Source organism: Pseudorasbora parva, chromosome 7 (assembly GCF_024679245.1).
Source record: "Pseudorasbora parva isolate DD20220531a chromosome 7, ASM2467924v1, whole genome shotgun sequence".
Classification (NCBI taxonomy): domain Eukaryota; kingdom Metazoa; phylum Chordata; class Actinopteri; order Cypriniformes; family Gobionidae; genus Pseudorasbora; species Pseudorasbora parva.
This window is the reverse complement of record NC_090178.1, coordinates 21,049,671-21,065,654: the sequence shown is the minus strand read 5'-3', so window position 1 is coordinate 21,065,654 and position 15,984 is coordinate 21,049,671. Positions and strand designations below refer to the sequence as shown.

At 37.0% G+C, this 15,984-nt stretch overlaps 1 protein-coding gene across 2 annotated transcripts in view; it reads left to right on the top strand.

The window, feature by feature from the left end:
• npr1b (natriuretic peptide receptor 1b) overlaps nucleotides 1-15,984 on the top strand; it is a 67,069-nt gene that overhangs the window by 47,037 nt on the left and 4,048 nt on the right. For both annotated transcript variants that reach the window (XM_067448544.1, XM_067448545.1), the window contains 14 exons: nucleotides 2,397-2,491; nucleotides 3,857-3,992; nucleotides 4,072-4,156; nucleotides 4,245-4,365; nucleotides 4,524-4,598; nucleotides 5,016-5,093; nucleotides 5,607-5,711; nucleotides 8,474-8,545; nucleotides 9,098-9,257; nucleotides 9,422-9,577; nucleotides 14,943-15,111; nucleotides 15,311-15,457; nucleotides 15,561-15,684; nucleotides 15,763-15,831. In XM_067448544.1, coding sequence (XP_067304645.1) covers nucleotides 2,397-2,491; nucleotides 3,857-3,992; nucleotides 4,072-4,156; nucleotides 4,245-4,365; nucleotides 4,524-4,598; nucleotides 5,016-5,093; nucleotides 5,607-5,711; nucleotides 8,474-8,545; nucleotides 9,098-9,257; nucleotides 9,422-9,577; nucleotides 14,943-15,111; nucleotides 15,311-15,457; nucleotides 15,561-15,684; nucleotides 15,763-15,831 — 1,592 coding nt within the window. The remainder of the gene's footprint in view (nucleotides 1-2,396; nucleotides 2,492-3,856; nucleotides 3,993-4,071; nucleotides 4,157-4,244; nucleotides 4,366-4,523; nucleotides 4,599-5,015; nucleotides 5,094-5,606; nucleotides 5,712-8,473; nucleotides 8,546-9,097; nucleotides 9,258-9,421; nucleotides 9,578-14,942; nucleotides 15,112-15,310; nucleotides 15,458-15,560; nucleotides 15,685-15,762; nucleotides 15,832-15,984) is intronic.

The following is a 15,984-nucleotide window of genomic DNA, read 5'->3' as shown; positions in this document are numbered from 1 at the left end:
AACCATCTTCAAGTGAATGGAGCAGTCCCATAGTGCTGGTGCCAAAGAAAGATGGTACTCTACGGTTCTGCTTGGATTTCAGAAAGTTGAACAGCATTAGTAAGTTTGATCCTTACCCAATGCCACGAGTGGATGAACTAGTGGAGAGACTGGGGAAGGCAAAGTACCTGAGCACATTGGATCTTTGCAAAGGATACTGGCAGGTACCTTTGAAACCAGAATGTAAGGAGTTCACTGCCTTCAGAACACCCTTTGGTCACTTCCATTTCTGCGTTCTCCCATTTGGCCTTCATGGGGCACCCGCTACATTCCAAAGAATGATGGATCAACTTCTACGTGGTACAGAGGATTATGCTGCAGCTTATCTTGATGACATCATAATCTTTAGCCAGAGCTGGGAGGAGCATCAAAAGCATCTTAAAGACATTTTGACACGTATCAAGACTGCAGGACTAACCATCCGCCCTGATAAATGTGCCCTTGCCAAATCAGAAACCCAATACCTTGGATTTGTGCTGGGTCACGGTGTGATCCGGCCTCAGGTGGGGAAGGTGGAAGCTGTTAAAGGAGCAGAGCAGCCTGTGACAAAGAAACAGGTTAGATCTTTTCTTGGACTTGTTGGTTGGTACAGGAAGTTTATTCCAAACTTTTCAGCCAGGGCAATTGCCTTAACTAACTTAACTAAAAAGAACCAGCCTAACAAGATCATATGGACTGAGGAATGTGAAAAGGCCTTTAAAGACTTGAAAGATGTACTCTGCCAAGAGCCAGTACTCCTGAGTCCAGATTTTGACAAACAGTTTACAGTGCAGACTGATGCCTCACAACAGGGCATTGGTGCTGTGCTCCTTCAAGAGGAACAAGGTCAACTCAAACCAGTTGTTTACATCAGTAGAAAACTCCTGCCCCGAGAGGTCAACTATTGTACTGTTGAAAAGGAGTGTCTTGCTGTTAAGTGGGCCTTGGACTCTTTGAGGTACTATTTGCTTGGACGAAAATTTCGTTTAGAGACTGACCACAGAGCGTTGGCCTGGTTGGGCCGTATGAGAGACTCTAATGCTCGCATTACCAGGTGGTTTTTGGCCATGCAGCCATTTGATTTTGAGATCTTGTATCGGGCAGGCTCGCAGAATTGCACTGCAGACTTTCTCTCAAGGACACCGCAAGCAGTGTCTGGAGAGGGAGGGGGAAATGTCACAGAGACCTGTGACAAGTGACATTTATTATGAAAGGACTTTTATTTTGATTTGGACTCTCTACATCACCTCACATACACATACATTCATCTCTGTCTTGCGCAAGAATATACACCAGTTAACACAGAAATGTTTGTATTTCCACCTGTGTGTGTTTGTTGTTGAGGCTTTGTCCACATCCCTGACTTTTTGTTTGTTTGGTTAAATGTTTAGAAGTTTAATGTTTTGTTACTTTGTGTTTGTGTAATACAAAAGAAACGTATAACAAGTGTTCATGTTAAACGTTTTTATTTTGTTAACTAAATCCATTTACAAATACAAACAGATATACTTACGTATTCGTTCATTATTCCATTCCAAACAGTCAAACTGAGTTGCATTTACGTCCGCCATTTTGTATATCCCGTTCCCGCCACTAAAAGGCGCAGTTCAACTGTGTAGTTGAACAGGGGGAGTTTTGCCCACAGGTTAACATTTAATTGAGGGTATTTATATACTTGATATTGTTTATTACATTCTTTTCTTTACCTAAATGTTTATATATTTGTATATTATGAAAGTTTATGTATTTTTATTTTATTTTTGCATTTGCAATGTATTTGTTAATTTTCTATGTTACCTCTTCCTTTATTTTTGGTTTAGTCCTATTAAGTGGCTTAGCCTATTTAAATGCTTCATGCAGCATTGTTCAGGGCTCGTTGAGTGAGTCAGTAAACCTGAATCATGTTACAGTGTATTGGACCAATTTATTGGTTTAGCCTTTCACTGCTAAACATTTTACACAGCCTGTTGTAAATACATTTTTGGATATTTTTTTTTTTTTTTTTTTTTTTTTTTTTTTACTGTAAATAAGGACTTGTAAATATCACCAGCACTTTATTGGGAACTGCCTCTACGTTGCACCTTGTAAATAAACACCTTTCCGTCACCCAGTTACCAGCCTCCATCCCTTGGTACATCCAGGTCAGTGTTGCAAAGCTGTTAAGGCAGTTTTGGATCCTCACTCTGTTTGAGTGCATTGACCAAGTTAACACTACTGCTGAACTTTAAATTCAGTTTCCAATGGCCAGGTAGGTCATGAACATTGAGTAGGATGAAGTTTACACGTAACTTTTATCAAAGCTAATGTTTCTTTAGTGTTCTAATGTTAATTTGTTGCTGTGAGCTCTATAAACACACACTTTGTCTCTTTTTTTTCAGGTGTCACTGGTCTGGTGCAGATTGATGAGAATGGAGACAGAGAGACTGATTTTGCTCTGTGGGACATGACTGACATAAACAGTGGCAACTTTCAAGTTAGTGAAAATTGCATACTCACTTTATCTCACTACTTTCTCATTTGCCTGTTTCTTATTGATGTCATCAACTTTTATTCAGGGAAATGTTCCATTATTTGTATGTATTATATATATATATATATATATATATATATATATATATATATATATATATATATATATATATATATATATATATATATATATATATATATATATATATTATGTATGTATATGTGAATAGCAGTGACTATTCTGTTAGTAATAAATGGATGAAATGCAATTGCATTTTTCTTATGGCAGTGTGTCATCCAAACAGTTTTGCATTTGTTACAGACTAATGAAGTCGAATCTGACACCTGAATCTCAAAAACAAGGGGAAGATTGGTGTCATTAACCAGAACACACACACACACTCCATTCTGAAAGACACTTGATTGGTGATTGGGAGGCCAGGCTGTAGGAAGGTTAATTATAGGATACATATTCAGTAAGGGGATTGTTTGTGAAAGTGAAAGTGTACCGGATAGATTCTGAATGGATATTAAAGATCTCAGCTGCACTCTGAATGAAGCTTGTCCTTGTCATTTTTCCTTTTAACATTTTGCTTCTGCTAGCTGTAAGAGCTAAGAATTCACTTGACAAGTGCATTTTTTTGTTCTCCTTTGTTGACGTGTTCAGTTAATCCTGTCTGCTAAATCATTCTTATGGAATAAATACTTTTTGCAAGCAATTTTCAAATAACATTGATATTACTAGATGTTTACTAGTGACCGATTGCCCTTTTCTGGAGGGCTCTTAGAATTGTGAAATTGATTTATATATATATATATATATATATATATATATATATATATAATTTTATAAAAAAAAGTAATATATTAATGTCATGTTTTCTATTTTAATATGTTTTCCTCCACTCTTCACAGTATCATGATTCTTCAATATGAAAGTGGGTTGTCAGTGCTGAAAATGGTTGTGCTTCTTCCTATTTTTGTGGAAACCATGATTCATTTATTTCAGCATAAATAAATTCAAATGGGCATAATTTATTTAAAATAAACATAATTTGTTACTATATAAATGTCCTTGATGTCTTCTTTGACTGATTTAATGTATCCTTGCTGAATAAAGTATTTATTTTTCTAAATAAATAAAATGACTGACCCCAAGCTTTTAAGTGATTGTGTAGATGTTCTTCAAATCAAGAGACATTGAAAAGTAATTTTGATTGGATTTTGGGTCTTAAAGGTATTGCAACAAGTCTAACATTGAACAATGTTTTCCTTCCATTTTAGATATTGAATTTATTAAATCATGACTAGAATTATGCATCCTCATTGTGACCGTTTGTCCTATTGATTACTTTGTGTTGTGCTGCAGATTGTGGCGGCGTATAACGGCACTCAGAAGCAGATGAAGATTCTTCCAGGGATGGCCATCCAGTGGCCAGGTGGTAACATTCCCTTGGATGTGCCTTACTGCGGCTTTAAGAATGAAAACCCTGACTGTCATGCACGTAGGTATCATACACAAGTTCTGCAGTCCGACTGCTTACCCTCCTCTCAATCTCCGTCACTTTCCCTCTTTCCTTTTAGGAACAATCGGACTGCACCAGATGATTTTCATTGTGCTTTTCTTCATCCTTGTCATCATCTTCACTGTGACTGTGTTTATATACAGGTGAGAGCAAGCAAGATGATTTTGATACCTGATGATACCTAATCAATCATTTCTAAACCGACTGTATACCTACTGTATGCACACACAGAAAGCTGAAGCTGGAGAAGGAGTTGGTCGCTCAGTTATGGAGGATCGCTTGGGAGGACATTCAGATGAGCAATCTGGAAAAGGCCCTGAGAAGCACCGGCAGCAAACTCACGCTCTCTCTAGTAAAACACAGATGCAGTACATACTACATACTTGTGCACACTCATATTTTTCAAATGTATTTTCAGCTCTCTGGTTTTCTGTTTAATATTTTATTTGATTATTTATCATTCATTATCATCATTATATCACTTGTGCTGTTCTCTCTCCTTCTCTACAGAGAGGTTCAAACTATGGATCACTGCTGACAGCTGATGGTAATTTCCAGATGTTTGCTAAGACTGGCTACTTTAAGGTATCTTTCCGGCAAGCTGTTTAAACTTCTACATGGTAACCCTTTACAATAAGGTTCAATTTGGTCACACATTTGGTATTAAGAACTGGAAAATGAAAAACATTATTTACAGCATTTATTATTCTTAATAGGTTAATGATGGTTTGTTTGATTATGTCTTCAGACACCTCCATATTATTTTTGTTTACTATAAATGTAACAATATATATGGATTTAAAAATGTATGAGTATAATTTACACTAAAGTACATAAAATGCTTTAACAGTATTTTTCATTATGTCATGATACCTTATGCAATACCTATTTATAATTCAACCCTATTGTAAAACTATACAGTTGAAATGCTTGTTAAAACCTCAAAATGCACACATGCTACCAACTGCAAACATAACTTGTATGTGCTTATGTTTTCCCCAGGGAAACATTGTCGCCATTAAATACATCAACCGAAAGCGCATCGAATTAACGAGGAAAGTGTTGTTTGAACTGAAGCATGTGAGTGTGTCATGCTGTCTTTTGCTCTAAAGGTGGATTATTCTGCTAATCTAATTATAATCATTACAAATACACTACCATTCAAAGGTTTGGGTTTAGTATGATTAAAAATAATAATACTTTTATTATTAGTAAGGATGCATTTAATTAATCAAAAGTGACAATAAAAATATGTATAATCTTACAAAAGATTTCTATTTACAATAAATGCTGTTCTTTCTATTCATCTTGAATCCTCGAAAGATTGTATCAAGGTTTCCGTAAAAGTAATAAACAGCCCAACCGTTTTCAACAATGATAATAAGAAATGTTTCTTGAGCATTGAATTATTATATTGGAATGTTTTCTGAAGGATTGTGTGACACTGAAGACTGGAGTAATCTTATTGACCCCACACTTTTTAAATGGTACTGTAGGTTCACAAAATAACAACAATGAGTGAAATGTTTAGTTTATAAATGTTTGTAAAGATATACTGTGAATTATAAACAATAGTGCCTATTTGTTTTCCAGATGAGAGATGTACAGAATGAGCATTTGACCCGTTTTATCGGCGCCTGCATCGACCCGCCCAACATCTGCATCGTCACAGAATACTGCCCTCGAGGCAGCCTGCAGGTACTGACACACATGCTTCTGTCATTGTAGGGACTTCTCATTGACTTGCTGTGCTAATGATGTTTTCTATCATCTAAACCTAAACTCAGCTCTTACAGAAACAACTCATTTTTGTTTTAAAGGTGTCATGAACTTGCTTTTTAAAAAATGTTATACTGTTGTCTGCGGTCAACTTATGACATTCACATGGTTTTTACATTCAAAAACATTGAGTAATAGGTTATCATTTTCTACCCTGGTTTTGAGGCTCTCTCCTGCAATGCTCTGTTTCTATGGGCATCCTCACTGAAGACTTGGAAGTAAATGCTATGGCTAGTATTGGATAAGATTTGCATATTTAATGAGCTTCAGCTCCCTCGTCAGTACTTCTGGGAATTGTTTTGAAAGTATGTGTGAATAGTATGCAGTAACCGGAATGAATTGCCCACAGGGCTTGCAAAACGTCTTCATCAAACATACACAATGATTTATCTCTCATCCACTCGCGATTGATTGGAATGTCCTTTCCACGAGTCGGTGGGCGGGGCTACAGAATCAGGCGGTGTTCATCTTATGTTTAGGCGGTGTTTCACCACACAATGATGTCAAGGTGTGGCATATTCTGAGATTGATTATTTGCTGGGCCTGGTTTCTATAAAAGCTTTTCTTTGACTAACAAGGAAGTTTTCAGCTGTTAAACTTACAGGATATCCTTATATTACCATGACCTTTAATATATATATATCAAAAGCTCAAGGGAAAGATGATTTCTCAATTCATCACCCCTTTAATTAAGATTCCTGGTGTGGGCCATGGGCTAATCAATATAGATTATTTCAGATCTTTTTGATGGGATGCTGAGCCACACTCATACATCAATATGAAAATGTGCATGCGCACACACTGTTTCTAGAGGCTGTGTGTGGAAGATATCAGGTTGGCTAAGTTATTCACAGAAACAATGTTTTAAATGTCCTAAATGTGGAATTGACCAGCCTAAAGGTGCAGTCACATTAGTGAAAATTCATAATCACAAAAGGTCCATTGTCTATTGTCAGTGGTGTGAAGCACAAAAGTCCAAACTGCTTTCTGTTGGTCAATGCAGCATATCTGCATGACTGATTTGAACCCATTGTGAAATCTGCATAGGGAAATCTTTTACCCTTTTACAAAATTCCCAATTACATGGGAAATAAATGGATTATGTCTGCAAAAATTAATTAATTTAATTGTTCTATATATTAAGGGTAGCCTGACAAGCCAGACCCACATCAAGATGTTTGGTCTGGAAACTCACCATTGTCAGGGCTCAATCCGAGGAGCGGGATAAATGGTTGTCTTTTAAGCTCCCTCTGCACGCGATAGGATAGCGCTACACCAACCAGAGCAACGAAGATGAAGCGGAGCTAGTTGGCAAATTAAACTTTCGCCGTATCCGGTCGGCAAAACTCTGAACACATCTTCCCTTTTTAAGAATGACGTTAGTGCCGTTCTTTGTTCTTTTCTCAGAGAAAAGCTTAACTCCAAGTCTTCCAGAGTCGCGGTCAAAGCTGATTCAAAAGACCGCTGTTCGCCAGCTTCTGTTTTGACAAGTAGCATGCAAGCAACACTGCCGTCATCATGTTAAGCCCCTCCCACCGACTGTACACACGATGTGATTGGCCTCACCAGAGTTTGGCTTTTACAGCTCAGAAGTGTATTGAGAGTTGCTATATGACACTCACGGCCAATTAGATTTGCTGCCGCTAGGGTGCATCTAGATTTCTAGGCTATAAGGGTGCTCTGATCAGGATTTTTGGAGCCAATCACAGATTGTCAATTACAAGAAGCAGTATCTGGCGATACCGATCACTGTTACCAATCTATTTGAAACCTTGATTTTATCATCTAGAATTATAGACCTGTGTAATTTTACAGATATTCATTCAGGCCATGAATTTCTTTTTTGACCATTTTTGTTTTTACAATGAGGTAATTCTTGCATTATAGCTTATACACATGACAAGCCTGATTTCAAACAAAAAATAATCAATCAGTAATAAAATAAGAACAAAAAATATTAACAAGCAGTAACGCAGTAAACTTAAATAGAATAAAGATACAAATGAAATAAACTACTTAGTTTTTTTCAGGAAGATCTAATGTTGAGGTAAGAAATAGAAATTAAGAAATGTAATAAGAAATCAAATGTAAAATAATATTGGAAAGTCTTCCCTGAATAAATTCAATACAGAATAATCTTTATAATTAAGGTCCTTACAATTAACCCAACCCTAAGGTGGTGATTCACTCATGCTGTTTGTGAGATGACATGTCACAGAAAGTTTTCAATTACTGTGTAAGCTATTTATTACCTTCAGCATTATGATTATTTTACCTGAGCCAGACAGAGTTTCAGACGTTATAGCTGATCAGTCGGAGCACCCCTGCTAAATATCAAACCAAATATGTCATTCTACCCATAATTTCATAATAATTTCACATAATTTCTACCCAATAAAATATTTTAGATCTTGGCACAACAAGAAAGATGTGTATGCGTTATAAAAATAACCAAATAATACAAAATACCTTGATTTTTTTGTTGTTGTTTTATCTTATTTTCATGCTTGTTTTGCCTTATTTTTAATTATTTTAAGTCATCTTTAGTTGTTTGCTGAGGCTCGCTACTGGTCCCCAGCCTCCAACCACTACATTTTAAGTTTGCCTTAAGTCCAAATACTTTTTGGGCCATATATGCATGTATATGTACTTACCTCAGTTTTTTCGGCATTTGCACACAGGACATTTTGGAGAATGAAAGCATCACACTAGACTGGATGTTCAAATATTCGCTAGTCAGTGACATAGTAAAGGTAGAGTCTCCTCCCTGTATTTTAAAAGTGAATTTTACCTTAAAGGGTTGGTTTACCCAACAAATTAAATAAATATCATAATTTACTCACCTTCATGTTTTTCTAAACTCATAAGACTTTTGTTCATCTTCTAAACACAAATGAAGATATTTGAATGAAATCGGAGAGATTTCTGTCCCTCCGCTGACAGTCCATCTACCACCTTGATGCTTCAAAAAGTTCATTAAGAGATTGTAAAACTAATCCATCTAAAACGAGTGGTTTAATCCAAATTTCATGACACGATTGCTTTATATGATGAACAGATTGAATTTACACTTTTATTCACATATAAATATTGATTAGGGATTTCAATATTTGTGTTTCGAAGATGAATGAAAGTCTTGCGGGTTTGAAACAACATAAGGGTGAGTAAATAATTTTTTTGTTGAACTAACCCTTTGAGTATTCATCCATTTATTTTCTATAATAACTTTACATTTTCTCTCATTTTGCTCCATCCCTGCCCTCTTGCATTCTTTCATACATTTTTCAATCTTTCTCTCCCCTCAGGGCATGGCTTTCCTCCATAACAGTGTGATTGTATCCCATGGCAACCTGAAGTCTTCCAACTGTGTGGTTGACAATCGTTTTGTGCTAAAGATCACTGACTATGGGCTGTCCAGCATCAGGACAGAGTCAGACACGGAGGACGCCCACTCTTATTATGCACGTCAGTCATGTGAACTTTTGTCTTTGTCAATTCATGTGTCAAATTGAATCGCATGCCAAAAATATCCACAACACGTGCTTGCATGCATTGCAAACTTCAGTTACGGCCTCTGTTGTTCACTGTCAGACCCGTGTCTGTGTGCATCTGCATATGCCTGTGTGTAGGTAAACTGTGGACGGCTCCAGAGCTGTTGAGATTGGAGTGCTTTCCTCTAGGAGGCACGCAAAAGGCCGACATCTACAGTTTTGGCATCATACTTCAGGAAGTGGCTCTGCGCAGAGGAGTCTTTTACCTGGAGGGAGACTCGTTAAGTCCCAAAGGTCAGAGATCATCTTGGCAAGCGTCATAAATTTTACAGTTAGCCTAAGACTACCCGTCTCTACCCTGTTTTTGACATTTAAGTCCTAAACCTTAGCCGTTTTTATTGAATAAGGCTGGAATACACTGTACTGAATACACTTTTTTGCCTAGATTTATAGTCTAGAGGAGTCAACTCTAGTTGCTGAAAGTTGGCAGTTGCAGATAATGGCCAGTTAGAGTTGACCGATTTGACAGAAAATTGCATAGTGTAAAGTGCACCCATGCACTATTGGTTTTAGCTTCAGACTATGATTCCATCCAGTTGGAGGATATCAAACATGTTTGCTATTTTGAGCCAATTTTAGATCCTTTTTTTTCTCTTTGTCATGCGTATCCTAGCAACAAGATGCATATTTGTTGTGTTTGGAGCAACTTGAAAGTAGTGAGTGATCCTCATTTTTCATTTAGTGTATGATGCCCAGTTTTTCCTCTGTAACAATTTACAAAGCCTGCAAGTGTCTAGCATTATACCATTTTTTAGATTTTAAGCCTTCAAATTAAGTTTCTATTTCATCTTTTTCTCACACAAAGCTGTCATATGGCTTCAGAACATAGAACTGGACTGATGATTTTATAGTACTTTCATGTTCTTTTTGAAGCTTAAAAAAGCCTTAGTTCCCATTTAATTGCCAATGTTAAAGCCTGGTTTTATGTGTTCTCTGTTTAATTAATAAATGAATGTCATGCATTTTATCCCTTTAATATAATTGATTTTGCTTCTCTGTGATATTTGGGGTCTGAAATACTTGGGGTCTAAGAAAAATTTGAGGATGATGGAAAAACTTGTTTTTTTTGCCTATTTCTAAAACGCTTCAGAATATTGATGCACGGCTCTGCACTCACGCAAATTACTCTTAAGAGCCTCCGCAGTGACAGGAATGAAAGACACTAATGAACCAGGTTCTTCAGAGAGGTCAACAAATACACACCCAGAAGCCATTCACTTTCACACACATTCACACGCATATTCTCAAATTCTCTCTTTACTACAGACACATCAAAGATGATGCTTTACACACATAGTATGCATGCATAAGAACACCCTCACAAGCTCTTAATTTGCCAGTCCACTACTCTTCTCAGTACGCCGCCAGTGAGTTTGTCTGAAGAGGAAGACACTTGACATTATCTTGTCATCCCGCCAAAATACTTTCACAAATTGCATCCCCTTTATGGTTCTCTCTTTCTTCTTTGCAGAGAACAACCCTTAGAGATTGAAGAGCTCTCTCATTTGTACATAGAAGTCAGTCATAAAGTTAGACTTTTACAAGAGTTGCTAATTGCCATAAAATATGAAAATCACGACATACTAAAATGCTGCTAAAGTAACATCTCAGATCACTTCCATTACATCTATAATTTCAATCCACATTAATTGAAAGAAAAGCTTTATAAATCACTGTCACTTTCAGAGACACTAAAAGGTTAATTTGTTCTTTGTCACACAAACCCACACACACACCTTCATTCACACTTGTCTTTTTCACTCAATTTCCCTCTCTGATCTAATTTATGGATTTAATCGTGTGATTCAGAATACAGACCAAAAAGCGATGGGTGTGTGTGTATATGTGAGTTTTTATGTGAAGAGCAGACTTCTGGTATATACACACAGTTTAAGTGCTGTCAACATCTCTGGAGCATCTGGATCTCAGCATTGTAATCAGAATTGACATAGAAGAAAAGATCATATCAATCTTCACCTGGCGCCACACAAGTGTACTTGGGCACTTTGGTAATGAGATTACTGTTGGCAAAGATTATGGTTGTAGACTGGTGAATCAATCAACCTTGTGTATGCTTGGCCAAACAATCAACCTGGCACCACCAGCACACAAAATACAAAACACAAACACAAAGAAATTGTGCGGCCGTAAAGATGACCCGAGCTTTGAAGAGCTGTTTCTTATCAGGACAGATTGTCCGTGAAAAGCCTCACGAAGCTGAGAAATGGGGTTTTTACTAGAGTGCTACAACCCACAGCCGGTTCTTTCAGGCTTTCAGAGCTGTAAGAGCGTGATGAATAGAGCTGAGAGAGATCAGGCAGAGGATGGAAAACGGAGATAAAACATTGTGGGAGTTTGTGGGAATAAGACAGACGGAAGAGGCCCGATGCAACAGATAGCAGCACGGAAAAGAAGGCAAGCGCATTGAGTTCAGTCTTTACAGTACTGATACTGTTCAAGTTAAAGGAACAGTCCACCCCCCTCAAAAAATTATTTTATATATGATTTATTAAAGTGACAATGTAATGGACGTAGTGACCAATCTTTTCTTTAATATTTTAACGTACATACAAGTGAAACAGATTATCGAAAAGAAAACCATTTAGGGGCAGGTTCTTTGTTTAATCTCAAAGTTAATAAATGGATTGAGGCAGATCTGAATGTGTCGTTCACAATAAATCAATAGGTAACACTTTATTTTAAGGTTCAGTTATTAACTATTAACTAGTTGCTTATTAGCATGCATATTACTAGGATATTGGCTGTTTATTAGAACTTATGAAGCACATTTAATGGCTTATTCTGCATGGCCTTATTCTACATCCCATAATCCTACCTTACTAACTAAAACTACCTTACTAACTATTATTATACCGTAAATTAGGTGTTTATTGAGGCAAAAGTCATAGTTGTTCCCCATACTAAAGTGCATCAATAACATGTATTTAGAAAAAAATCTAAATTTAAAAACAGCCCTCATAACCGATAAAATGGCCCAGTATTAATTTAATTTTTGTCTAAATGAATTTAAAGAAAAAAAACTAAACCTGAAAAATGTTTTTAATTGTTAGCAGTGAATTTAGGCATCAAAAAAAATAATGTACAGTTTCAAAGAATTTATTAAGGGATAGCCCCTTACGATGACATCTTATTTTCGAAGGGGTCTCAATAGCACATGCAAAAAACAATACAAAATACAACACATCTGAAACAAACAATCAAATAAACAACAAAAACTCACTTAAACAGACAAACAGCTCACTCCCCTATTCTTTAACCTATCTACAACTATTTCAAACATGTACAAATGAGGATATACGTTTTAGTGCAAAAATCAAAATCAAAATGTACCTGCATCCTGAGAGATAACAGAAATAAATAAATAAATAAATAAATAAATAAATAAATAAAATGTACAGGATAATAAGCATTGATATACAGGTCCTTCTCAAAAAAATTGCATATTGTGATAAAGTTCATTATTTTCCATAATGTAATGATAAAAATTAAACTTTCATATATTTTAGATTCATTGCACACCAACTGAAATATTTCAGGTCTTTTATTGTTTTAATACTGATGATTTTGGCATACAGCTCATGAAAACCCAAAATTCCTATCTTAAAAAATTAGCATATCATGAAAAAGTTGTCTAAACGAGCTATTAACCTAATCATCTGAATCAACTAATTAACTCTAAACACCTGCAAAAGATTCCTGAGGCTTTTAAAAACTCCCAGCCTGGTTCATTACTCAAAACCACAATCATGGGTAAGACTGCCGACCTGACTGCTGTCCAGAAGGCCATCATTGACACCCTAAAGCGAGAGGGTAAGACACAGAAATAAATTTCTGAATGAATAGGCTGTTCCCAGAGTGCTGTATCAAGGCACCTCAGTGGGAAGTCTGTGGGAAGGAAAAAGTGTGGCAAAAAACGCTGCACAGTGAGAAGAGGTGACCAGACCCGGAGGAAGATTGTGGAGAAGGACCGATTCCAGACCTTGGGGGACCTGCGGAAGCAGTGGACTGAGTCTGGAGTAGAAACATCCAGAGCCACCATACACAGGCGTGTGCAGGAAATGGGCTACAGGCGCCGCATTCCCCAGGTCAAGCCACTTTTGGGCTACAGAGAAGCAGCACTGGACTGTTGCTCAAATTTTGCATGTCATTTGGAAATCAAGGTGCCAGAGTTTGGAGGAAGACTGGGGAGAAGGAAATGCCAAAATGCCTGAAGTCCAGTGTCAAGTATGTCAGTGATGGTCTGGGGTGTCATGTCAGCTGCTGGTGTTGGTCCACTGTGTTTTATCAAGGGCAGGGTCAATGCAGCTAGCTATCAGGAGATTTTGGAGCACTTCATGCTTCCATCTGCTGAAAAGCTTTATGGAGATGAAGATTTCTTTTTCAGCGCGACCTGGCACCTGCTCACAGTGCCAAAACCACGGGTAAATGGTTTACTGACCATGGTATTACTGTGCTCAATTGGCCTGCCAACTCTTCTGACCTGAACCCCATAGAGAATCTGTGGGATATTGTGAAGAGAAAGTTGAGAGACGCAAGACCCAACTAAGGCCGCTATCGAAGCATCCTGGGCCTCCATAAGACCTCAGCAGTGCCACAGGCTGATTGCCTCCATGCCACGCCGCATTGAAGCAGTCATTTCTGCAAAAGGATTCCTGACCAAGTATTGAGTGCATAACTGAACATAATTATTTGAAGGTTGACTTTTTTGTATTAAAAACACTTTTCTTTTATTGGTCTGATGAAATATGCTAATTTTTTGAGATAGGAATTTGGGGTTTTCATGAGCTGTATGCCAAAATCATCAGTATTAAAACAATAAAAGACCTGAAATATTTCAGTTGGTGTGCAATGAATCTAAAATATATGAAAGTTTAATTTTTATCATTACATTATGGAAAATAATTTACTTTATCACAATATGCAATTTTTTTGAGAAAGACCTGTAGAACCCTTGGTTTAAAAACATGAGCATGTTTTTTTCAGATGAGAAAATAGATTAGTCCTGAAAAGACGGAAAGATGTGATTGATCTTAGAAGAGGAGGGAGATTGTTCCAGTCGGATGGAGCTTTATACTGGAATTACCTTCAGCCGCCTTCTGTAAAAGTTCTCGGGACCAAGAATAAAACAGATGCTGTATGTGTCGATCGGAGGACCTAAATGAGACCAAAAGCTGTTTTTAGTAAGGGGAGCAATTAAAATGAACATGTTTAAAAAGAAACAAGAACCAGTGATATTGACTTATTTTGGTTGGAGCCAGTCAAATGGTAGGTTCAATAAGGACATCTCCAAACAAAAAAAATTGTGGATGATATTTAGAGGTTTTATATTAGTATGTAGTCAAATGTATGAAAAATGTATATTCATTTTGATATTTTCTACAGATTACATTTATATAGTTAAATGAGTGGTTTTAAAGATTAACCTTGAGTGAGAGTTAGATAACGGCAAAGGTAATACAATTTAAAAATACGGTTGTGAAGTGAGTAAATGATTGTATAATTTTTTGGGTTATCTGTTACTTTGAGCTCAAATTCTCTGTATTCTTCTTGTCCTCTCGCTTTCTTTCGTTGTGTATAGAGATTGTGGATCGTCTAGCACTGGGTGAATGGCCATACCTACGGCCAACAGTGAACCCTCAGACCCATAGTGAAGAGCTGGGTCAGCTGATGAAGCGTTGTTGGGCAGAAGAGCCATCAGACAGACCAGAGTTCAGCCATATTAGTGTGCTACTTCGCAAACAGAATAGGTCTGCCCCCTTTTACCCTTTAGTTCTTGCTATCTATTCTGCCTCACTTTTCTATTTACTTATTTTCGTAACATTTTGTTCTCCCTGAGCTCTTATAAAATCTTTATTAACTCTTATAAAATCCATCTTATCGCTCACTTATTATTATGAACATTTAGCCGAACCTGTCTCTTTCTCTGTCTCTCATTGTCTTTCTCAGGGAGCACAGAAGTAATATCTTGGATAATCTTTTGTCTCGAATGGAGCAGTATGCTAATAACCTGGAGGAGCTGGTAGAAGAGAGGACTCAAGCCTACCTGGAGGAGAAACGCAAGGCAGAAGCTTTACTGTACCAGATCCTCCCTCAGTTAGTTCACTGACATACTGCACAAATAATAAATCAACTATAAAATAATCCTTTACACACTTGGTTAACTCTCATAGGATTTGATTTCTGTTTTGTGTGTTAGTTCAGTGGCAGAGCAGCTGAAGAAGGGTGAGACCGTGCAGGCTGAAGCATTTGACTCTGTCACCATTTACTTCAGTGATATTGTGGGCTTCACGTCCCTGTCAGCAGAGAGCACACCTTTGCAGGTACCTTACACAAAAATAATTCTGCTTTGTTTTAAGCATTTGACCCTAAAGATTTATGTGTGTGTGTGTCTCTCATAGGTCGTCACTCTCCTCAATGACCTTTACACCTGCTTTGATGCCATTATAGACAATTTTGATGTTTACAAGGTATCACCACATGATCACATATTTGCCCTAGACAGCTGTATGCATTTGTTCTTCATTTTCATTTTTTTTCTTCTTACATTTAACAATTTTAACTTTTCAAACTATGATTTTATATTACTTTTAAAAAGTAAATGAGCATCTTTTAACGATCAT